The sequence below is a fragment of the Equus przewalskii genome, chromosome 1 (assembly GCF_037783145.1).
Source record: "Equus przewalskii isolate Varuska chromosome 1, EquPr2, whole genome shotgun sequence".
NCBI classification, from domain to species: domain Eukaryota; kingdom Metazoa; phylum Chordata; class Mammalia; order Perissodactyla; family Equidae; genus Equus; species Equus przewalskii.
Genome location: NC_091831.1, coordinates 146971818 through 146995471, shown reverse-complemented (window position 1 = coordinate 146995471; position 23654 = coordinate 146971818). Strand labels below are relative to the sequence as shown.

The 23654-nt window shown below is 54.3% G+C and overlaps 1 protein-coding gene and 1 long non-coding RNA gene across 7 annotated transcripts; one reads left to right on the top strand and one right to left on the bottom strand.

Annotated features, from left to right (window-relative positions):
• The first annotated feature begins 6723 nt into the window (after nucleotides 1-6723).
• Nucleotides 6724-17668, top strand: LOC139077118 (uncharacterized). The gene is made up of 4 exons (XR_011529416.1): nucleotides 6724-6876; nucleotides 11632-11804; nucleotides 15067-15219; nucleotides 16326-17668. It is a non-coding gene; the product is annotated as an uncharacterized lncRNA (long non-coding RNA).
• PLA2G4F (phospholipase A2 group IVF) lies at nucleotides 7892-22094 on the bottom strand. Of its 6 annotated transcripts, none has more exons than XR_011529353.1 (20): nucleotides 21856-22094; nucleotides 20754-20826; nucleotides 20049-20185; nucleotides 19812-19940; nucleotides 19355-19395; nucleotides 19048-19090; nucleotides 18501-18567; nucleotides 16343-16512; nucleotides 16098-16211; nucleotides 15851-15888; nucleotides 15492-15627; nucleotides 13761-13897; nucleotides 13266-13488; nucleotides 12255-12369; nucleotides 11894-12031; nucleotides 11685-11792; nucleotides 10491-10685; nucleotides 10062-10228; nucleotides 8990-9284; nucleotides 7892-8664 (listed from the first exon to the last, which is right to left on the bottom strand). XR_011529353.1 is itself a non-coding variant. In XM_070583181.1 (20 exons), exons 1-20 carry the CDS (start codon nucleotides 21964-21966, stop codon nucleotides 8444-8446), a joined length of 2550 nt encoding a protein of 849 aa, XP_070439282.1. In that variant the 5' UTR covers nucleotides 21967-22094; the 3' UTR covers nucleotides 7892-8443. The 6 variants fall into 6 exon arrangements, 4 of the variants coding, with proteins under 4 accessions (XP_070439282.1, XP_070439294.1, XP_070439303.1 ...); XM_070583181.1 differs by having other exon boundaries at nucleotides 8990-9176; XM_070583193.1 differs by having other exon boundaries at nucleotides 8990-9176; nucleotides 20049-20143; nucleotides 21856-22068.
• Nucleotides 22095-23654: the final 1560 nt, after the last annotated feature.

Sequence of the window (23654 nt, the reverse complement as noted above, 5' to 3'; positions counted from 1 at the left end):
CTGCTTCACTGGGACCAGCGGCAGTGAGGATGGTTTGTGGAGGAGCCAGAAAAGCGGCATGGAACTGCAGACAGAGCCAAGGCCTGCACATAGGGAAGTAGCCTTCTCCCTGCATCAGACCACCTAGCAAGCAGGTTCCAGAACAGTCCTAGATGCCCAGCCTGCTTTCAAGCTGCTGTTTTTCCCACTCAACCCATTCCTGCAGCCTTGGGCTCCTCTCAGCAGGGTACTTCCACTTGCTAATGGATGATGTCCTCTGAGGTAGCTGGAAATATCAGGACCTCAGGCTCGCACAGGCTCTGGTGGCAAGTCCCTGGCCAGACTGTCCCTCAATGAGAGAGAATCTCTGGCCCTGGGGCCCCAAACTGCCTCTCATTCCCAGATTCCCTCAGGTCAGCTTCTCTGAGAGTTCCAATGGGAAACTGCTTGTCTAGACCCAGCTCAGGCCTAGATTCCTGGGGTCAAGGCCCCAGAAGCCAGGCCTAGTCTGAGAATAAGACAAGAAGTCTCAAGATAGTGGCCCTGGTCACATATGCCCCCCGCCCCCATCCCCAATAGCCAGCATATGGCACACCAGAGGAGACATGAGAGGAGAGACTGCCCACAGTAGTTCTTGCTCAGAGGAAGACACAGATGAGGACAGGGGGTGACAAAGGGGGTGTCCAGGCCTAGGGGCTTCCACTGAGCACGAAACTCCACAGGGTCCCCTGGGAGCCACTGGCCAGCCTGGTGACAGCAGGGAAGCAGGCTCATGTGAAGGCTGTGGCCTCAGTTCTTGATCCCACCAGTAATTCAAGAATGTCATGGCTGCAGAAGGCCAGGTGGTACCTTAGGCCTGCACCCACCAGCTCTTCATGTACGGCGCTCCTCTACAGCGATGTCCCTGAGGTGGCACGCTAAGGTAAATGGACACGTCTGCAGGCAGCTGGAAGAGAATGGCCGACAGGACTCCAAACCCCCCAGGTCCTTCCGGCCACCCTGAGGGCTTTGGAGCTCCATGGCTACCATTCAGGAATATCGAAGAACAGCACGCAGTGGCTGGGAAGCCCTGCCCTTGGCTACTGGCTCTTCCTCCCAGTCCCTCCTGCCCGGGCTTCACAACGAGCCCGGCTCTTGACAAAGACACCTGCTCCCTGGGTCGTGGCAGCAACAATTGCACAAAGATGGGACCTTGAATCTGCCTAGTTCAGCAAGGCAGGGATCCATGAGGGGATCGGAACTCCACCCTCTGGGAGGCTCCCACGCTGAGGGCTTGTTCCTCACCTCTTGGAGGTCAGCCAGCACCACCAGGAATTCTGGCATAGCTAATAAAAGGAGACAGCATGTGCATGTGCGCACAAGGGGGCACACCTCCTCCCAGGCCAGGAGGATGGAGGGAGATAAGGCAGATCCATGAGACAAAGACCAGGAGCGCGTCCTGTGAAATGTCCCAGAAGGCCAGGTCCTTCCCCTAGCCTAGGAGAGGGGTGGGACCAGACAACGAGTCCCTCTGGCCAGCATCACCAGCCAGCCCTGCCCCCAGCAACAAGCCTAGGTCTGAGCCAGGCTGCTCTGAATGCCCCTGGCAGGGCGTGGGAGCAGTGAGGACCGGATCATTTAGCACCAGCTAAGAGGCCACTTCTTAGCAGCTCAGAGCCATCAGCACCCCATGTAAAAAGTACCCAGTATATATTGAGAGCACTCAGTGTGCCAGCCACTGTGCTCAGCATGGCACACCCCGTGTCACATTGCATCCTGTGAGAGGCCTCTGAGAGCCTTAGTGAGGCCAGGAGCTCTCAGACCCGAAGGCTCCTTACCCTTGGATGTGTCAGATTCAACTGGTCCAGCAGACGAGTAGATGTGAGTTCAGATTGATGGTGCATTTGGGGACTGAAACATACATTGGTGATCAAAACACTGAGATATTGTTAATAGAATAAAATTTTATGTAACAATGATATCTAAATTTTCTTCATTATTTAGGGTACTCAAGAGTTAATTTAACCTAAATTATTTCTTAAAAAGACAAATTCAGAAAATTTACTGGGTCATTGAAAATTGCTAAATTTTTTTAAATTCTGGGGAGTGATCTTAGCTTGTCCTCCGTCTTTCATCTTGAAACTGGAAAGTCTCCTTTGTAATATTTTACTTAACCCTCAACCCAAACTCATCAATGATGGAAAAGATGTAAACACAGAATAATAAATTCATAATCCATGATTCAAAACAAGAAAGGGAGCTCTTTATTGGACACTCAGAGGCAACCCCAAATAAAGGAGGCAAAGCGGAGCCCCAGCAGGATGCCTGGGCTGCCGCCCTGCAAGGCGCCATCCGTGCCATGGCAGACGGTCCCCCAGGGACTGCGGCGTCACTTCAAGACTCACAGTCTGCAAGTGCACCCCGTCTGCCTCCTCCCCAGGTCCCACATTGCCGCCTGAAGGCCACCACTGGCATTGCATGGCCAGTGACCTGACCAGGAGCCATCACAGCCCAGAGCACATAGAGACCCTGCCAGAGATGAGATCACAGCCAAGAATTACCAAATACATACAGAAGGCAAAGGCCGTGAAGAAGGAGCAACAAATAAAGAACCTACCCAAGGAAATCGTTCACAGGACAATCACAAAAAAGTCTTAAATTACATTTGTCAACATCCTCTGAGTTAAAGGAGTAATGCACATCTGTGCAATGAAAACAGGCCATTTGGGAAGATCCTACTAGAGAATTTGAACTGAAAAACGTGATAGTCAAAAGTTAAACAAAAAAAGCCCCAAACTTGAGTCAAGAAGCACACTGGACACAGATGAAGATTGTGTCCATGAACTGGAAAATCATGCAAAGAAAGTCCCCCAAATGCAGCGCCAGTGGAAGATAGAACTCGTAAAGGGAAGGCCTGGGGACACCGAGGACGGATGCAGATATGTCCATATGCGTTTAACAGGAATACCGGAAAGAGGGAATAAAGAAGAGCAGTGTTTTGACAACGTGGGCAGATAATTTCTTAGAGCTTCAAAAAGACAGGAATTCGGAAACTGAAAGAGCTCAGCTATATTTTTTTAAGCTCACAATTTAGAAAAATCGTAGCGAAATTTTTGAAAACCAAAGACAAAGTCTAAATGTTAAGGACAAATTACCTATAAGGAAACGAGAATTCAACTGACGTCAGATTGCCATCTGCAACATCAAATGTCAGAAGGCATTAAAACCTGAGTAAATACAAGTCTGAAGCAAGACTTCTACCCTCATCCAGATTATTAATCGTAGATCAGGGCAAGAAAAGACCCTTCCGGACACATAAGGACTCAGCATGTTTGCCATCCACAGACCCTCCTTTAAAGAACTATTCAATTTTGTACTCCAACAAAAAGAAAAATAAACCCGGGGGCTGGCCCAGTGGCTCAGTGGTTAAGTTCGCGCGCTCCTCTGCAGGCAGCCCAGTGTTTCGTTGGTTCGAATTCTGGGCGCGGATATGGCACTGCTCATCAAACCACGCTGAGGCAACGTCCTACATGCCACAACTAGAAGGACCCACAACGAAGAATATACAACTATGTACTGGGGGGCTTTGGGGAGAAAAAGGAAAAAAATAAAATCCAAAAAAAAGTTATTAAAAAAAAAAAAAGAAAAAGAAACCCAAAGGGAAGAAAGGAGTTACAAGAAGCAATGACGAGCAGATAAATCAGTATTTTGTAAAGTTGAAATAAATGTTGCTATTTTGAAGTTTTCAATAATTGGAAGTAAAATTCAGGTAAGAGCCCCCAGGTAGTTAGTAGGAAGTTTAGTTCAGTGGGGAGCAGGATGTAGGGCAGGAAAGAGAAGAAACTAAAAGTCTACTAAGGTTCTTGTCTTGAGAAAAGAAAAGGGAGACTGACTTTTTGAAAGGGATTTTTTAAAAATGAAAGTTTAAGTATTCAAAGTTTAATGAGAGCCCAAAACTAGAAATCATCCAAATTTCCATCAGCAGGTGAATGGATAAACAGCTTGTGGTATATCCGTACGACCCTGCTCAGCAACAAGAAGCAATGAACCGCCAACACACGACAACATGGATGAATCTCAAAAGCATTATGTTGAGTGAAAGAATCCGGACACAAAAGAGTACACGCTATTCAGTTCCACGATCTGAAACTCTGGAAAGAACAAATCGAGAGGGACAGAAAGCGGATCAGTGGTCACTGGGACAAGGCGTGGGAGATTGACTGGGATGGAACACAGAGAACCTTTGGGGAGATGGAAGTGTTCCATGTGTTGACTGTGGTGTTGGTTACGTGTATATACAAATTGTCCAAATTCACTGAACCATACACTAACTCTTGTACACTTAGACTGGGTACATACTGCTTATAAATTAGACTTCAATAAAATTGACAAGAGGAACTAGCAGAATTCTAGAAATAGAAAATATAATTTTCAAACCAGCAGAGGGGAGGGTAGAAAAAAGAGAAATGAATCATAAAGCAGGAAAGGGGGGGTGCTTAAGTGGTACCAGCCCGAACCAGATGAAACAGTGGTAAAGGGACACCCAGGCCTTATGGTGGAGCCCTCAGGCCCGGTCCAGAGGACTGAGTTGGGTTGGGTGGATGAGGACCATGCCCTGCAGTGGACCAGAGCAGAACCGGCCCAGATGTCCATGTTGTTTAAGACCCCCCAGTGATTCCTCATGGCTGTGAGGTCAAAGCATAAAGAGCCATAGCAGCCTTGTCAAGCCCAGCTAACCAGCCGGAGCCAATCTCTGGAGCAAGCGCCTCTGCCCCAGCTCTGTCTATTCTCCGCTGCCTCGCTCATATTTCCCCCTCTTTATCTGTCCCTGATCTTCCCCTCACCCTGCCTCCTTACTTTCCAAAGCTCTCCAGCCAGCGTTGGCAATTAGACTTTTAAAAGGTCTAATTAAACGGCCTTTCTCTTATATTTTTTCAAAACCAAAATCTGACTAAAGTAAATGGCTTTTAACATGTGTGGGCCCTTAATTTGCTTGATATTTTCCGTGCCTCAGTTGTCCTAATAGGAAAAAAATTCATCCCCACCCTGGAACTCCAGTGGCGACTAGCGTCCCTAACTCGCAGGACACCTCCTCTCTCCTGCTTGGAGCAAAGTCCTGGGTCCCCCACCCTGTTTGTTCTATGTCCTGTAGATTTTCACCCCCTGTAGTTGGAGGCGGGGAATGGATGCATGCAGGGTTATGCAGCCCTCCTTTCTCCCCCTCCAAGAACAGCTCCATCTGAAATGAGGGAGCATTCATTTAAACTCTCAGCAAGAGTGGAACAGCCATGAGACAACGAGCTGCTGGCCTGAGCTCCGGAGAAGGTGGGGCTGCACCCATACCAACCAGCTCCTGCCAATACTCCAGCCACCTCCCAGTGCTCCATCATCCAAGGAATGGAGAGGACGCTTCTCTTTCTTCTCTCTTTCCCTTGCTCCCTCCTTCCTTCCTTCTTCCCCTCCTCCCCTCCCCTCTTTCTTTTTTCTGCCTGATATTCTTGTGAATGCCTGGAGATGTGTCTGAAGAAGCCAGGGGCCTAATATTGGAACCAGCCTCTACCCTCACACTCCCTCAACTAAGACTGTGGTCCCAGGGTTGCCATGTGGTACAACTCCACGGGGCAAATTCACATCATCAGTTCGTATAAATGGCACCCCCTTGGAGTTGTGCAGTGTACAACCTGTGCCCCGTGCAGCTATATGTGGCAGCCTTGGTGGCCACACTTTTTCTTCCCTTGGATGATGAGGGACTCTGACAAGTTAAGGAATGAAGCCCCTACTCCTGAGTTTCTACCCAGCCTCAGAAGGACCCAAGATTACAGCTGTGTTCTGGCCAAATCCCTCCAACCCAGTCACATTCAGGACCCTCAAATTTACTTCCAGCCATCTTGGGCAAGGGTTGGAATTGGGGTAGAAATGGAGTAGAAATAGACTCAGATCCCTCCTCACCTAGAAACAGGAGCCAAACTGGCCAGGTCATATTTGACCCCCAACTCCTCACTCTGGTTGGCTCCCAGATGCAGTCTTGGTGATGTTCTCTCATTCCCTGGCTGAGGTCACCCCTGCATCTGTCGATCAATTTCTTGGCTAGAGCACTGGACCAGCCTCCCCCTTCCTTGTCTTCACCCTTGTCCCATCATGTCTTCCCAAACTTAATCCGAGCCACAGTGGCGTTTCTCATACTTCTCTGAGAAATAGGTGCCTACCAGCTCTGCACAAGCCCACATGCCTGCTTCCCTCACAAGACCTGCTGGCCCAGGAGGGCAAACACCAGCCGCCATGGCCTGGGGGTGGCGATCACAAAGTGAAGCAGAGACCTTGTTGTGTGGAACGTTTCACATGTATGTGCATTTTTCTTGGGAGAGGGTCCGTGGCTTTCATCAGCTTTTTGAAAAGGTCCAAATGGGTAAGAACCCCTGGAGAAGAGTGTTAGACACTTTCCACAGTTGGTAGGTGATGATCCATCTCTTCAGAAGGTAGGATTTCATTCATTCGTCAAGTACTGACTGAGCTTCTACTGTGCACCAGCCACTGTTCTGAGCACTGAGAAAACAGCCGTGAACAGAAAGACAAAACTCTCTGCCTTTGAGGGGGGCTCACTTTTCAGGGGCCAGACAGCCGGGGAGCTGTGTGAGGCATCAAAGACAGACTGGCTGAAGATTCTAGGTTTTGAGCCCCAGGAAGGTCTAAGAACTCTGTGAACCCTATGAGTTCCAAGTTCTAAGAACTCTAGAAGTTGTAAGTTATGAACTCTGTGAAGGTTCTAATAAACAAGTTACTGATGGTGGCGGGCCCAGCAGTGGTGGTGACAGTGGCCATAACAAGAGCTCAAGGGCCAGCCTGGGGCTGCCCCGAAGGAAACCTCTCACTGCTGAGCCAAGAAGCAGGGGTAGTGGTGACCTCCGACGGGCAGCAATGGTGAGGAGGCAGGAGAGAACCAAGTTGCCCCCATCCCGTGCCAGCTAAAAGCACGGGGCCCTTTTGAGGCCTGGCTTTCCAAGCCCTCACCACTCATGTCCAGCTGGAGGCCTGAGGGTCCCAAGGCCAGGCCCAGCCTGAGATCTAGCCACCCTCCTCCCAGCTGGGAGCCAGAACTACGGTCTTCTTCCCAGCGTAGTCAGGACAGTAGGGTGTCCCTGATTGAGAGAGGAATTATGACTTTGGTGCTGGAGAGTATGCTTGACTGGGGAGGTGGGGGCAGCCCACGAGAGCACTCCTGGTGGTGGGAGCAGCAGGACACAGTGTTCCAGGGCCCAGGTGGCTCAGCACTGGGCTGGGGCAGGGGTGAGGAGAACAAGACTGCAGAGGCCAATGGCCGGGGCAGGAGAGGGCCTGGGGAACCCCAGACCAAGCCTGGACAGAGTGGATCCCCTCTGCACAGATCAAAAATCTGCCCACGCTGGAGAGTCCAGGTGTCGGAGGGTCCCAGGTGGGTCAGGGGAGACGAGAAACAGGCAGATTGCCCAGCCAGCCAGACGTGTCTGAGAAAGAGACGGGAACCCAGGCCTCCGACTTCCCAGCCAGGCTCCCTCCACCACCGCCCATCCATGGCCAACAGACAGGTGCTCCCTGGCCCTGCCCTCACCAGGGACACACACACACACCCATACTAGGCATACCTCCACACTGCCCCCTGATAAACAGATGCGTCCTCTGGAGACACCCATTTAGCTTCCGGGATGGTGAGATTATTCGCATGAGGTGGAGGCTGTACACAGGACAAGAGAATGTGGCCCAAGCTTAAAGAGCGAACCATGGTAATTAGCAGGGAGACAATGTGCACACCCGCCAGCTGGAGCACGGCCAGGTGGGGCCATGGTTCCACAGCCTTCAGGAGGCTGAGCAGAGCAGGGTGGGGGGCGGCAGGGAGGGACAGGGGAGGCCAGAAGGCCAAGGAGAGTTAGCGGCAGGATGATGAAGTTAGCAACCCAGGCTGGCAACCCAGGAGGGCCCCCTTTATTCTTGACAGCACTCAGCTCTGCATCAAGGAGTTGGGGTGGGTGGTGTCAGGCTGGCAGAAGTGCCATTTGTAGGAAGTGTGGGTCGGATGGGTACATCTTTGCTTCTGGTCTCAGGTTCAGGAGAGGAAACTGCACCTCAGCTCTCACAGCTCCCGTTCTGGTTAGAGTCTGAGACCTGGGCCATCTGGGGTCCTTCTGTGTTTGGGCTGGGCCCTGAGGCTAGATGGTTGCTGGACTTTCCACACACTCCAATGTGCCATGAACACTGCCAACTCTGCCCTACATCCCCAAGGGCCTCTGGAGAGACACACTGTCCTGTCTTCTCCCAGAAACACATACAAGAAGGACCCTGCCCCAAGTTCAAGTTGCGATTCTGCAGGAGCTTTCTGGGGCCTGGGGCCCTCAAGGCAGGTCCTGGTGAGACGGGAAGCAGAAGCCCCCCAGAGTCCACCACTCCTCCTTCTACCAAGCCCTGGCCTGGAGCCCCACGGTGCCTCCTCTGTCGCAGTCCACTCCAGCCTGGGTCAGCCTCCAGCCCTGGCCCCAGCCTGCCGCCGGTCCAGAGCCAGCCGGAGGGCATGCCTCACGGTCTCCGCATTGTTCAAAACGTTGTATCGGCTCAGGGCCACCAGCCGATGGAACTCATTGGGCTCATAGGTGAAGTTCATCATGCCATAGGGAGTGTCTGGCCCGTTGATGACAAAGTTCCCGCAGTCCTTCTCCTCAGCTGTTTGTCGCTCCGCACCTGTGGGTGGGGTGTGCAGGAGAGGCCAGGCTAGGGCGCTCTGTGGAGCCAGCTGGGAGCTGCCAGCCCAGAAGCCTCCCTTGCCCCCAGGACATCCGGCTGCTTCCAAGTGGGTCCTGTCTGGGTTCCTGTCTCAGCTCTCTTGCCCATCAGCAGGAGCTGGGCCTGTGCGAACCCCAAAGCCAGGGAGCAGAGGGTGCAGTGGCCAGCTCAGGCCCTCTAAGAGGCATGCTTCGGCACAGTGATGGGGTCCACTCTCAGCCCTGCATCCCACCACCACCCTAGGGATCTGTGGGCCAGACCCAGGCCCAGGGCTTCCCCTCACCTGGGGCCAGATGTGTGCGGAAGGTACGGTTGACAAGGGGAAAGTGCAGCACGATTGGCGAGCGGGGGTCATCAGCCTTGGCAAACAGATAGCACTCACGGGGGTCTGCCAAGTCCTCAGGGAGCACCTCGATCCTGGGGAACGGGATGCCCCGGTCCAGGCAGTACTTCTCTGTCATTTGTAAGACCTGGGCAGGCAGGCAAGCTCTGAGCCCGCCTGGACTCACACAGGTGCAGGGTTCAACACGAGCTCTGCCTCCTGCTAGCCGAGTGACTTCAAGCAGACATCACCTTTCCTTTTTCGTAAAATAAGGCTGTGATGAATTTCACCTTCTGAGCCAGTTTCCTCATTTGTAAATAAGAATGAGACTAACTCTCTAGTGGGGTCGTTGTTTACAACAGATAAACAATAATCGAGGGGCAGTGCCTACTGCACCCGCATTCCCACTGCCATTCCCCTCAGGGCTACCCTCTGCCTCCCTGCCCTGCCCCCTCCCTGCTCCCTGTGGGAGAGCTGATCACAATTTTACAAGACTAAGACCCAGTGATTGTAGAAGGTCCCGTTGGACGAGGCTCTTCCATCATCTAAAGCTCTCAGGGTACCCAGGAGGAGGAAGAAGAAGCCAAAGAGGGAAGGGCTGGCCCAGCAGCACAACCATAGCCCACATCCGGAGAGTGGAACCTGTCCACGAGCCCACGGGGTTTGAGGGAGCCACTGCTAGAGACCCTGCTGGACCATGATGGCTCCGTTGTTAGCATAGTAACAAAGGGACAGCAGACCCAGACCCAGGCTCAGATGGGAGGAAGGAATCCCAGCAGGAAAGGGCAGGTCCAGGACAGGGTCCTCTCTTCAGCAGGATGGAAGACTCCTGAGGACCCTCTTTGGCCTCCTCTCTCGATGACTCCCACTCCCACCCACAGCCTCAGCAATCCACCTCCTCCAAGTCGGGGGCCAGTGCTGCCGACTGCGTGCACACGGCACCCTGCCCGCAGCTTAGTGCCCAGGCCTCCCACGCAGGGCAAGCCCCGCACCCCCAGCCAGGCTGTCAGCAGAGATCTCCTCCCCACCTAACCTCAAAAGGGGCGTCCAGGGAGTAGTCGAAGGACAGAATGAGGTCCACGGCTCTCTGTGGCCGCAGGCTCAGTGGGAACGGAGAGTTGATGGCAAAGCCCCCGTCCACCAGGCACAGGCAGTCCCGCATGGGCGTGAGCTGGTTGGGGAAGGCATCCAGGTGCGTGTCTGCAGGGGGACAAATTCTTCATAGCGACCCTCTTCTCTTCGCACTGGGAATGCCCCTCTCTGTAGAGGTCTCTCCTTCTCCCCTTCTCTGACAGCCACGGGGTCTCCCACCCCAGTCCCTGGCCCTGCCTGTCACCACAGCCCTTCAGTCAGCCCCTGGGCAAGAGGAGCCCACACCCCAAACCCTGGGTCAAAAGTTGGCACTGGTCCCAGTGAGCCAGAGGCACAGGAGCAAGGGGTCCCCACCCAGAGCAGCACCCACCTTTCCAGGCCACGAACTCCCTGCTGGCTACGTAGTCCTTGTGCAGGCAGAGGCCCCGCATGAAGTTAAAGTTCTCCGCTGCGGTGAAGCGGGAGGTGAATATGTCCAGCACAGCCTGGGAGAAGGGCCCCTGTGGGGTGAAGAGCCTCGTGCGCAGCCGCGTGGGGTCATGCAGCTGGAGCCTGTGGCAGTCATCTGGGGGGGAAGGGAGGGCGGAACGTGGTAGGAAGTCATGCCCTCCATGGTCCAGCAGCCCTTGGGGCTCAGGGAAGCCCCTCTATCTCCTTCCCCAATCCACCTCCCAGGCCTCTGACCATTGCTTCCCAGAACTGCTTTGAAATGGCTTTTTCTTTCATGTTCCCCATGTTTTGAAAGTTGCCTATGACATTGCCATTATTAAATAATAATTTATTTCCAACCCTTTTGAAAATAAGGTTGTATGTACAACTTCCAATCAGAATGTCATTCATCAAATGCCCAATGAGCAGATACTACGTGCCGGGCTCTGTGCTGGGCATGAGGGATGCAAAGGTGACTACGGCCCAGCCCTGGGCCTCCAGGACTCATGCCTACTTAGGAGAGAGTCACATAAGGAGAGAATAAACCATAACAATGCCCCAAGGTCAGGACAATGATGGGGTGTGCAGAGGGTCCTACGAGACCTTGGTGGTCAGACCCTCAATCCGCCTGGAGGGAAGGAGTGGAACAGAGAAGACCTCTGACAGAACGATGTCTGAGCTGAATCTTAAGAGCTCAGAAAAGTTATTCAGGGAAGAAAGGTGGGAGAGGTATTCCACGCAGCTGGGAGCTCAGAGGCCATTTAAGGAGCAGGATGAAGGGAAGCCCTGAGGAGTGTGGACAGAGTATCAGCCGGAAGCCCAGTGGTCCTGGGCTGAGTTGACCTAATTGGAGCCCAAAGTAGAGAACTCAAAGGCACAGCCTCAGCACAGAGCTCTCCCACTTGCCTGGGTTTTCTGATGTAGGTCCTCCCCCAGCCTCCCACTCCCACCCCACACTGCCTCTGCAGGCCTCTGGGCGTCTGGAGACCCTACACTAGAAGTCATCTCCTCAGGACTTCCCTGAACCCCAGGGACAGCCAGGTCCCTCTCTGACCCCTCTTCATTCTCCATGCCTCTGCCAGGGTTCTACAGCTGGAGAGAGGTCTGACGGGAGGCTCAGGGTCCCCATCCTCACCTGTGATGTTCACACTGCCTCTGTGCCAGTCTAGGAAGCCGAGGCCCGAGCCGGCCATCTTCAGGAAGATCTCATCCAGGCTGGCTGCGAAGGCGCTGCCCCACACGCCTAAGGAGAAAGGTGAGGTCTGGGCCCTCACAACTCCTCCACCCCACATGAGGGCCCGGCCAGGTGCCTGCCCCATCCCCAGCCTTCCAGCCTAGACTCACCCTGCAGGTAGCAGATCCGGGGTTCGGGCCGGAGCTGCAGCAGTCGCCCCATGAAGAACTCGGAGCCGAAGAGCTCGGTAGGCACATAAGCCCCATACTTGGGGAAGCCAACCTCATGGGGGGTGAACTCGCACCACTCTGAGGGCCCAGAGAGCAGGGAATATCACCATGGGATTCCCACCAGGACCCCAGGGTCCCCCTGGCCCCTGTGCCTGAGCAGGAATCTTTGCCTTGCCGAGAACAGGAGGCAGTAACCCCACTGTGCTCCAAGGCTTCCATCTGTAGCCTGATAGCCTGGCCTCTTACACCCTCCTGCCAACCATCACCTCCACCTGCTTCCTAGGTCCCCACACCCAGGCACCTGCAAAGTCTTCCCCGCTGATGTTGGTGCGGACATTGACGCTGGCGTAGATGGAGTAAGGGTTCTGGCCCTGGCTGACAGCCTCCTGCTGATCAGATAGCTTGGCAGGGTTTTCCTGGGCAGGAAAGAAGTGGGGCACCTTGGCCTTTTGGAGTTTCCTTGGCCTGAGGCCCGGCACCCTGCTTGGTGTTGCATGCCAACAAGAGACTGCGGTTGCCAAGGTCACCGCTCTAGGGACAGCTCTGTAAAGGACAGGCTTTAGGCTGCAGCAGAGGTAAGGCCACTGTGGGTCTTGTGCAATTCCAGGGGTGTTGGGAACACTCTCCCCGCTTCTTTCCCATTCAAGAGAGCATATCAGAGTGACATTTTTAAAGGAGTAACTGAAAATCCAGTCTACATCCTTTAGAAAGCAAATCACTGGAAAACGTGGATTCTTGTCTTAGAAATGAGAAGTCACTTGTGATATACATTCACAACTGATAGCCATGCACCAGTGGGACAGGCCCCCAAGGGCTGAGAACCTGACTCAGCTCTGAATCTCATCTCCCAGCTCATGCTGGGCCTGCAGTTCTAGAATCGGCCACCAGGCGGCGTGAGTCATGGCCACTTGGCCAACAGGTGCCAGGGGTGTTCTGCCTCAGCTGCAGTTTGAATCTTTTGGGACGTTTTCAAAACGCACCTGTACTAGGGCTCTACCCTTGACCAATCAAAATCAGCATCGCTGGAAGTGGGGGCCCAGGCGTGGATGTGTTTGGAAAGCTGTACAGGTGACTCTAATATGCAGACAGACCTGAGAACTGCAGACCAGCCTCTCCGTCCCCTGAGGTTAGGAGGCAGGAAAGATGAAGCATCAGCCCACCCAGGAATCTCACCTCGTGCCCCCAGGGAGTGCAGACCTCAGGGAAAGCTTTGCAAATCTCAGATCGTAGCCTAGTGGCTAAGGCAGAACTAAGAGCTGGCGGCGCAGGATGGAAAAGCACCATGTCTGTTTATTACCTGCTCTTCTCTTACCTCCTGGAACAGGAAATACTCAATGAGAAGGCCCCAGAGGTCGATGAGGGAAACGCGGTGGCCGCTGCTTTCCCGGGTCCCCAGTTCCTGGATGTAGTATTGTAGGCGCTCCTTGGACATTGCCCCCATCTTACTGCTGCAGACCCGAGCCTGGGCACGCTCAATGGGGCCCTGCAAGCTCACCTGGGACCAGGCTGGGTCCTTGTAGAGTGTGGAGATGCACCTGGGCACAGAGGGAATCCGGCAGTCAGGGGCAGGGAAGTGCAGCAAGTGAAGGGGGATGCAGACGTCCATGCGTGACCCTTCCTCCCTCATCACCTGCACCCACTGCCCTGCACCACCAGCTCAGGGGGACCCTGGGGACTCAGTTCCTTCCTGCCCCTCCTAACTCCCTTGGAGGCAGGATCCCAGCTCCCCCTGAGGGACTCCACCAGCTTACCAGGTCATATCCTTCAGCGCTCTCTTTTACTCGTGCCCTGCCCCGACCTCACTTACCAGGTGGACCCAGACACCCCACTCAGGTAGGTCACAGTGTCCAGCAGGCCGAGCTCCTGCAGCCCCGCCAGGCTGCCATACAGGGAAGACATGGCTCGGGTTCCGCCTCCTGAACCCAGCACAGCCACCACAGGCACCTGGGCACATAAGAATCATCACATCCACCACCACTGTCATTTAGCTATTATTGCTTGTAATGTTGGACATTGATCTAAGAGCCTTACATGTATTACCTCATTGAATCCTCACAGCAACCCAATGAGATGCCCATTTTACAGATGAGGAAACTGAGGCCCAGGAAGTTTAGATAATGTGCCCACAATCGTACAGTCAGTAAGTGATGGGCTAGCAAACCGAAGCAGTACAGCTCCAGAGACGGCTCTTACCCACTATACCAGGAAAGTAGGTACCTGGAAGTTGTACTGGATTCACCCAAAACAGCTTAAGCAGGCTTTCTCAATCTTGGCACTACTGATAATTTTGGACCAGATAATTCACTGTTGTGAGGAGCTGTCCTGTATGTTGTAGGATGTTTAGCAGCATTCCCGACCTCTACCCAGTAGATGCCAGTAGCATCGCCCTCCCATTCCCCCTTCCCAAGTCGTGAAATAAAACATGTCTCTAAACACTGACAAATGCCCCCTGGGTAGGGGTGGGGTGTGAAATTGCCCCCCATTGAGAGCCACTGAGCTAAAGTGACAAAGACCACCAAGCAGCCTCGACCTGAGAGCCTGGACATGAGAGATGCCCAGATGTCTCTTCTGGAACAGAAGTGCCTGGTGGGATCAGACTTCAAGCTTTTTGGCTGCTCAGCTTTTCCACGAAGGTCTGGCTCATTCCACCCCAGACTTTTGGTTCCTTTCCCTGTCCTCCTGTTTTGAAAATCTAATCCCTGGCCACTGCCCAGCAAGGGCACCAACCCTTCAGAGCGCTGGAGGAGACGGAGCTCCCTGTGGGCAGGGTCTGTGTCCTCTTTACCCTCCGCCTGCATCCTACAATGCACAGGACAGCTCCTCCCAGCAATGAATTATGCAAGGACACTTGCAGCCAGGAGGAAGCCACAAACTTGTTTCTGATTTCCCTCAGGTCTCCCCCTCAGCCCTGCCTTTCCTCCTGCCTCCCAGCCACAAGCTCCCGTGGACCCTCCACTTCTAAATCCCTTTGTCTACTGTTATGGACTGAATTGTGTTCCCCCAAAATTCATATACTGAAGCCCCAGGGTGACTGTATTTGGAGAAGGGGCCTAACAAGGAGGTACTTTGGTTATGTGAGGTCATAACGGTGGGGCCTTAATCTGGTGTCCTAGTAAGAAGAGGAAGTGAGACCTCCCACCCCCCTGCACACAGAGGAAAGGCCAAGTGAGGACACAGCAAGAAGGTGGCCATCTCCAAGTCAGGAAGAGAGGCCTCACCAGAAAGCAACCCTGATGGCACCTTGATCTGGAACTTCTAGCCTCCAGGTAAGAAAATAAATGTCTGTTGTTTAAGCCGCCAGTCTGTGGTGTTCTGTTATGGCAGCCCGAGCAGACTGACAGAGCTCGCCTGGCCAGGGCTGTCCAGCCCTCCTTATAGACGGGGTCCGCTATAATCCGATACATGTTCTCCCGACTGTGCCCATCGGCTCAGGCAAACTGGCCTGCCTCCTTCCTGCAGTCTTCCTGTCACCTCTTGCCCACACAGGCCTCTCAAGGGAAGAGGCTGGATCTGTCCCAGCGGCTCCTCCATTCCATACCTGGCCACTGTCAGGAGCCTGGCTCAGTCCCAGCGCCTGCTGCAGGGCCCTGGACACGATCGGCTTCCTCTTGTGCAGAAACTCCTGTTCCCCGTCACAGAGACCAAAGCCGAGGCGCAGGTCAAGGTCCCCAGAGCTGCCTCAGGCGGGGTGGGGGTGGGGGTGGGGGTGGGGCGCTGCGTGACTGTTCAGTGGAGGAGAGCCTCGGGCCAAGCTCATGTTTTACAGGAGCAGACCCACACTATGTGGAACCCCTCAGAAAGACCCCACCCGAACCAGATACGCCCCCACTGCCTGGGCTGAGCCACGTAGGCAGCAGAGCCCCTACATTTCCAGCCCAGCCCAATAGCCTTCCTCACCTCAGGTCTGCCTTCACACTCAGAGCCACCTCCTGGCCCTGAAAGAGACAGCAGTCCCGTGCCTGAGCACACAGCTGGATTCTCCCACCCACAAGCCCTGTTGCTCCAGTAACTGACTCAGATGTGGATGCCAAGGCTGAGCTCCCGACTGGCCTGATCTTGACTCCCTTTTGGGCCCCTCCTCCAGAATTTTTTTGGTGGTCACAGAGCAGGCAGGGGTCCCGCAGGTGCCCAGACAGAGCCTTACCTCCCCCAGGGCCACAAAACGCTGTTCCACCTGGCCTTGGGCCAGAGAGGAGAGCAGGATGCTCCCCTTGTCCAGCGTGCTGGTCTGAGCCTCCAGCTCAGCACTCTGGTCGCTCTGCAGAGAAGAAAACACCCAAGGAGCCCTCCAGAGTGGAGGAAAATGTGTCTCCGGGGTGGCCCTGGAGCATTCCTCCTGGCTGGACTGATTCTATCACCCACCCCCTCCCAGGCTCCGGGCTCGCTCACCTGCAGGACCGAGAGTTTCTCCCGCAGCTCCACATTCAGCCTGGCGCTGGGCACGGGATTCACGTGGAAGGTAAAGGTGGCTGGGAGGCCCGTCCCCACAGGAGGCTGCACGGGCAGGAGCTGTGGCTTCTCGTAGGCCCCGGGCAATGCCAGCCGAATCTGCCTTGAGCCTGGGAGCAGAGGGCCCAGGTGAACACCCAGCTGAGTGGTCGAGAGCGGGCGACAGGGGTGGCTCATGATGGCAGCACCCCGAGCAGGACCTCCCCTTCCCTTCCCCTTGGAAATGCCACCTCATCACCCTGTGCCCTCTCTGGCACTATGACCCATAGCAAAGGCATCATGAAGGACACTCAGGGTCCTACAACTTGCCCTAGTCAGCACTGGAAACCTGGGGAGGGGGAAAGCCAAGGAGGGAGAGGGGCCCCTGCCCAAGGCTTATGGGGCCGATGATTTTGAGATGATTATGTTAAGTCTATAAAATATAATTCTATAATAATTTTAATATGGTAATTATCATATAGTATTACATTAATTACCAGTTTTCAACCTGTATTCTCCCATCTCTTGCCCTCATTCAAGTTCTGTATTCATCGCCTTGGGGGAGGTTTGTGGCCAAAGAGAAAACAACTAGGCCACAAGTTGTTCTGGCCTTTGCTTCCAGAGTGTAAGGCCTTGGGAGAACAGAGAGGGTTTGCAGACGGGTAAAAGGAAGAAGTGGGTTCGTGGCACAGAGAGAATAGGTGGCTTGGAGGAGCTGGGGAGGGCTAGCCCAGGCTAGAAGGTGAAGCCACGCTGGGAGGAGGTGAGGAGAGAGGCCTGCGGGCCCAGGAGCAGCAGGGCCCCATTCCTAGCAGCTTTCTGTGGAGGAGGAAGGACCTCAGAGAGAAACGGCTGTGTGACACCCATGCAGGGGGATCTCAGACAGCCTCACAACAGAGCCCCAGACCCCAAATACGGCTTACAGCAACAGATACCCAAAGAGTCCAGGATGGCAGACGCCTCAGGACCAGAGTCCAAATGGAATCCCTCTCCCTCCGTGCCCTCCTAGGCACTAAATGAGACCCGGAGACTTGACATCACCCCGGGGTGGGAGGGGATTAGAGAAAACAAGGAAAGTGAGATGTCTTTCACACCATGGTTTATGACTGACACTGATTTCTGCTGCTCATAGTCAGAAACAACAGAATCTGTGCTGGACACAGCCAACAGCCCCAGAGCATCACAGAGCTGGATTTGGTCCCGGCTCTGCCACTTATTGGCTGCGTGGCCTTAATCAAGTTTCTTCTTTGAGCCTGGATATCATGAATTAAAAGAGGATAAAGATTGTATGGGCCTACTTTATGGGGTTGTAATGAGGATTAAAAGATAAAACACATGTACAATGCTCTGCACAGTGCCTGGCTCAGAGTAAGTGCACACTGTTACCTGGGTGGCACTCATCCCACAGACTAAGACTCAGTGTCTGCAGGACCTTAGCTGTCACACAGCCTCCTCTCCCACATCTGGACCCCCCTCCTGAGTGGCTGTCCTCTGTTGCAGACTGCACCAATGGCCCCAGTTCTTCACTTCTGTAATGCTCCCTCTTTGCCACGTGACTTTGGCTCCTGCCACTAAAGAGGCCGGCCACATTCCCTGCCCTCCAACTTTAGGGTCAGCCCAGGGACCTGTTTTGGCTAATGAAATGTTACTCAGTGGCCGTGATGTGACTAAAGGCTAGAAAAGCACTTGCTCATTTGGGCTTGCTCTCTTGTGCCTCTGCTGATGCCTGAAGGACATGCCCAGGCTAGACCGCTGGTCACAGAAGGTGGAGGAGGGACACATGGAGCAGAGCCAGCTCACTCCCACTAAGTCTGGCCTAGACAAGTGAAGCCCCAGCTGACCACCAGACGTGTGAGCTAAATGAATGCTCCCTGTTGTCTGCCACTGAGATTTTACTGGTGTTTTGTGTAGAGCCGGAGTTGGACTGATACAACCTCTATGCTTGAATACTTCCAGGGACAGGAAATTCTCTACTTCCAGAGGCAATCTGTTCCATCCTTGGTCAGCTTTAAGCAGTGAAAAATTAAGAAGTTTCTTCCCCAGACTCATCTTCTTGAAATCAGCAGCTCCTAGCCCACCCAGGAGAGAAGGCAAGACCAAGGTCCCTGGCCAGACTTACCATACTCTTGATGTGGGGCTGTTTCAGCTCCCCCGAGGGTACCCTCGATTCTCAGACAGGGCTGAGCCTGAGGAAAGCAGAGGCCTGTGGGAGCCAGACAATCCACAGGCCCTGCACAGCACCCGAACCAGGACGGAGGAAGGGAGGGAAGGAGGGGTATCTGGGGCAGGGTCCAGGTAACAACCTTCTCAGGGCCTGTGCCTTATGGGCAGGGTCTTCTGTAGCAGCCCCCCATTGCAGAGTAAGGGGCCCCTGGTGGAAAAGGGGGAGGAGGTAATGGGCCCTGATAGTGGCTCCTTCGGCAGTGTCAGCAGCCAGGGTCCCAATTAAGAAATGAGCTGTGCACAAAGTAGAAAGCCTGGCTTCTGGGCTGTCCACACAGGTGAGGCAGCTTCTTGCCCTTCCTCCCTGAGATGCCTCCCCAGCAAATCTGCCCTCTGAGGAGATGTTGAATGTCCTTCGGAGGCAAGTGGGTGTGATGGGCTCAATCATGGACTCTTCACTGTCCCCCAGCCCTGAGCAGCCCCAAGCTGGCCTTCCTACTTACCACCAAGACCCCATTGGTGATGACTTCAGACGCAGGCACCTGACTGCAAAGGATGAGAGGCTCATGGGACATTTGGTCCCCTTGAGATGGCTGTTACTGTAATAATGTGACCAAACCAGCTGGAAGAGCATGGGAGCACGGCAGTGTTTGGGGATGGGGGCAGACCTGTTGGCCAATACTGCAATGGGCATTAAGACCAGGACGTTCCCTCTCAGGCCAGGCCAGGGTAGGACACGGTGACTGACAACTGGGAGCTGTCCATGAGTCTCAGGATAAATGGGAAGACATAGGCTCCACCTGGACTCACCTGTTCTCCAGAACAAATTCCACCTGCAGCTCCTGTGAATCCTATATGGAAGGAGCAAGGCTATTTTCAAAGAGCTCTGAAAGCCCCAGGGGCCGTCCCTGCACCCCAGCCCTGCTTAGCTCTGTGACTGGAAGAGGACACTGTTGTTGTGGCTTCCCATGGGCACAGGGGGGCAGTGGCATCGCCACGAAGAGCTACATCCATTCAAAACTGTGTGCTTGATGCTGTTCTAGACACTGAGGACTCAGCAGTGACCGGGACAAAGAGCTCTGTGCTCAAGGAGCTCACATGTTGGCTTCACACAGGGAAGAAGTTGGTAGGGTCAGTGCTGCAGGATGGAGGAGGGTCTGTCCTGGAGGCCTGGCCTGTGCTAACTGGGAGGCCCCACTTCAGTACCCTGCGTGGGGCCTCCTCTCCTTGAGTTTGGCTCGTTGCTGGTGCAGGTGGGGTGGCTCACCTGGCGGTTGAGTAGAAAGGTGTGTCTGTGGGGTTGGCCGGGCTTGAGGCTCCTCAGGTCAAACAGCAGCAGGCAGAGCTGGTTGCTGTCCAAGACATCCTTGTCATAGAGGGTGAGTTCCAGGACGTTCTGGGGATGGGGATGGGGCAGGAGGAGGTGGGAGCTGAGGCAGGGCAGGAGGGCGGACACCCTGGAGGAGCCTCTCCCTCAGGCACCTGTACCCTGGCTGGTCCTCACCTTCACAGCGCCATGGATCCGGTAGTGGAAGGTCTCGTTCCACTCAGGGTCCCTGCAGTTTGCCACCATCCTTGTCTGGGCCTGGCTGGGGGATGCTGTGGGCAGCCACAGTTGCACGTAGCAATCAGGCTTGGACACTGCAGGTGGGATGGGGGAGGGGTCCTCAGCCTCTGGCTCTTATTGCTGAAAAGGGTGCCCCAAGGAGGCTAGGGTGGGAGGAGAAGGAGCAGGCTGCCCAAGTGGGGCGGAGGGATGGAATTCTGGGAGAGCCGATGTCCTTGACCTCTCATTCAACTGAGTGGAAAAATCCTGCAGCAGCCAGTTGAAAAGATCATGTGGCAGCACAGACCACTGAGCAATTCCCAGAAACAGCCTGATTCGGGCAACAAACTCCCCTCCCAGAGTGAGCATTGGCATGGAAAGCTCCTGGAGAGCAGATGTTGACTTCTGGCAACAGCGGGCTCACCCAGGCTGGCACTGCTCCACTTCCTAGACCCAAGGAGGAATGCTTGGTCTGCACAGTGCTCCTCTCATCCCTGCCTGCCTGCCTGCCCCAGGGCTGCAGTCTGGAGGCCTCCCTCCACAGTGAGCACCGGCCCCTCCTCCCTACGCCAAACACACACACTCTCTGGGCCAGCCTCTGCTGAGCTCTGGGGCAGCCCAGGGAAAGGAAGGGGAGAAAGGGTAGAATTGGGGGTCACTCACACAGATCAGTGCCTTGGATATTTCTGGCCCTCAGCACCTTCACCTGGAGGTCATAGTATGGGTGGGTTTCCCGCTGAAACAACAGAACTCCGAGGGCTCAGGGCCAGGAAGCTGGGTGTCAGGCCCGATCTCCCGGTAGCACTGCCCAGCTCAGGTGTCCCTCGTCCCATTACAGAGCAGCAGCCTGACCCAGCGGCACTGATGTCGCAGTGCCAAGGACCTGCGAGGCCTTGGCAGGGCCCAGGCGTTCGGCGTGCTGCACAATGTTGATGAGTCTGGACCCTGGAATCCGTTGGGCTGGGTTCAGATCTAAGCTCCGCCCTGGACTAGGTGAATGGCCTCAGACAAGTTCCTTGAGGTCCCTGTGCTCCAGTTTCCCTATGTACAAAACGGGGGTTGTAATGATAATCTCATGGGGTTGTGGTGAGTTGTAAATGAGAAGTTGTACAAAGTGCCTAGCATAAAAGCTTAATACACACAGCCATTTTTACTAATTATGGTTTTTATGCACCACAGACTTGCAGCTCCCCTCAGACTACAGTGCCGCTGCTGTAGCTTGAGAGCTGAAGGGAGAGCTGGAGTAATGTACTGAAGGAGATGAACTATTAGGAGAGAAAGCTGTGATAGACCCCACCCACTGGCTCCCTGACAAAGGTTAGACTGCCTAGGAGGCGGCAGGCAGGCAAAGGGAAACGAGCGTCACCCAGCTTGTACTGGTCTGACAAGTCACTAAGCAGGCTGCAGCTTCAGCTCAGGAGCAATAATAGCAGACTGTAGCCTCCTGGGAGGGAGGCAATGCCCTCAAAATCCCAGCAAGTGTTTTATTCCTTCCCCCTGGTGGACTGTACAGCCAGGCGAGGGTATTCTGGGCAAAACTAACCAGCTGCAAGTGTCATATGACCTCCCCTTCTCATTAGGGGGATTATTTTCAAAAGCCAAGGTCATGGCTAACCTTTCTAACTTCAGCTCCGCCAGGTTGGCTGGAGCAAATCGGTCCCAGGCCAGATCAAAACCCAATCCTGGGGCTGGTCTCAGTCTTCAGAGGGACTGTGCTCCCAGGACTCCTCCACCCACACCTCCCAGGTAAGATCAGGTACTTTACCCGCCATTGCCTCCACTGAGGTTCCCTCTTCTCTCTCTTCCGCAACAGCACTGCCCCCAGGAGGGGCAGCCCCTTGCCTGCCAGCCACCTTGGCCAGAGCGCCCAGAGCATGGTCAGGCAGCCAGTTCCAGCAGGAGGTTTTCCAGAGCCACCCTGCTGTCCTCTGGCTACACTCTCTGCTAGCTCTGGTCTAACAGGTGGCGCTGGAGCACGGAGGGTGGAGCTGCCTGCTCTTCTAAGGACTCAGAGCTGGGTGGCCCCTTGGGGCTGGAGGTGGGGTTTGATGGCTCCAGGAAGTGACTGGAGCCCAATTTCCTCAGGCAGAAGGCACTTCAGTCCCTCTCCAAGAGGATAAGGAACTGGCACTCTGGTTCCCAAATCCAGCTCATGGTTATTATTGGGCTGCTTATGGAAAATAGCTGAGCCTCACCCCTAGATGATTTGATTTAGTGTGTGTGGGTAGAACCCAGGTGTTCACATTTCCAACGAGCCATCTAGACAATGCTGACACAGCTGACCCAGGGAACAGCAGCTGAGAAGTGCTGCATCAGGAGACTCGTCCCTAGCTGTCCAAAAAGCCTAAAACCAACCACCTTTCAAGTTCCACCTTCCCCATGGTTCTTCAGCAGAAATACGGAAATCTGTGGTTTGGTTTCATCTGGACTCAAAGGTCTTTCTAACCTCTTGTGGCCTCCTCATTTATTCTCCAAACACTGAGCGCCTGCTGTGTGCCAGACCTGCACTAGGGCCTAGAACCAAAGGTGAGGAGGGCCCATCCATATCCCGAAGAAATCCACAGCCCCATGACTCCCTGTGGCTTCTGCCCAGGCCCGCTTCCTGGATCAGTGGAAATATCCAGATGGTCCAGGTGCAGAGGCAGGGATACGGCCAGGTGGTATGGATAACAGCAGGTAAAAAGCAGGTCTGCCTATCCTGAAGCTACTAGAGATAACGGCTTTAGAGAGCCCTCCTTTGACCCCTGTAAGGCTTAGGCTACAGGTGGTATGTGATGCCCCCTTTTCTGTGGACCACGACTATCTATGTGACCGAGACAGGCACAGTCTCCAGAAGAAGAAAGGATGTCTAGAGCAGCAAGCGGTGAGGAGACACATTTCTCTTCCTCAACCAAGAGCCAGTCATCTCCACTCTCCTCCCCAAGGCCCGAGGTGGAGACTAAAAAACAACATCCAAAAGAGGTGATTCAACTCCAAAATGAACCCGGTAGGCAAGTTCAGACCAGTAACACCCAGAATAAAAGGGGATGTGACTCCCATTGGCCTGGCCCCAAAGTGAGGGCTTGTTTCTGCTTAATTTGGAGCATGAATTCTGTGCTGAGGTCTCAGAAATGCCAGAGTCCAACTCCCTTGGTCATCTGTGTGCAATGTGTACAGGACCCACAGATCCACACCAGTGGAGCCTGAGGGGGGACACAGAGCTGGCTGGGAGCAGAGCCGGTCTGCAGTCCAGTGCTCCTGACTGACCTGAGTGCTTTCTGGGCTGTACCACTCTCTCCAGGGAGTCATCTGCCCTGCGTCTCAATATAGCCATGCCTCTTAGTTCCAGACGTTTTCATCTCAGAGAAAACTCAGGATAACCACAGATGGCTCAAGAGTGGGACACAGAAGGACCAAGTCACCTTTTTGGAGCTGGCTGAAGTGGACCAGCACTTCTCCACTTCTCAAACATCCCTGGGTCACTCAATTCCAATTCCATGACCCTCCCAGTCATCGTGAGATGCCAGAAGAGGCACAAGGCCCTAACATGTGAAGTGAAGGGGGAAACAATGGATTAGCTAGCAT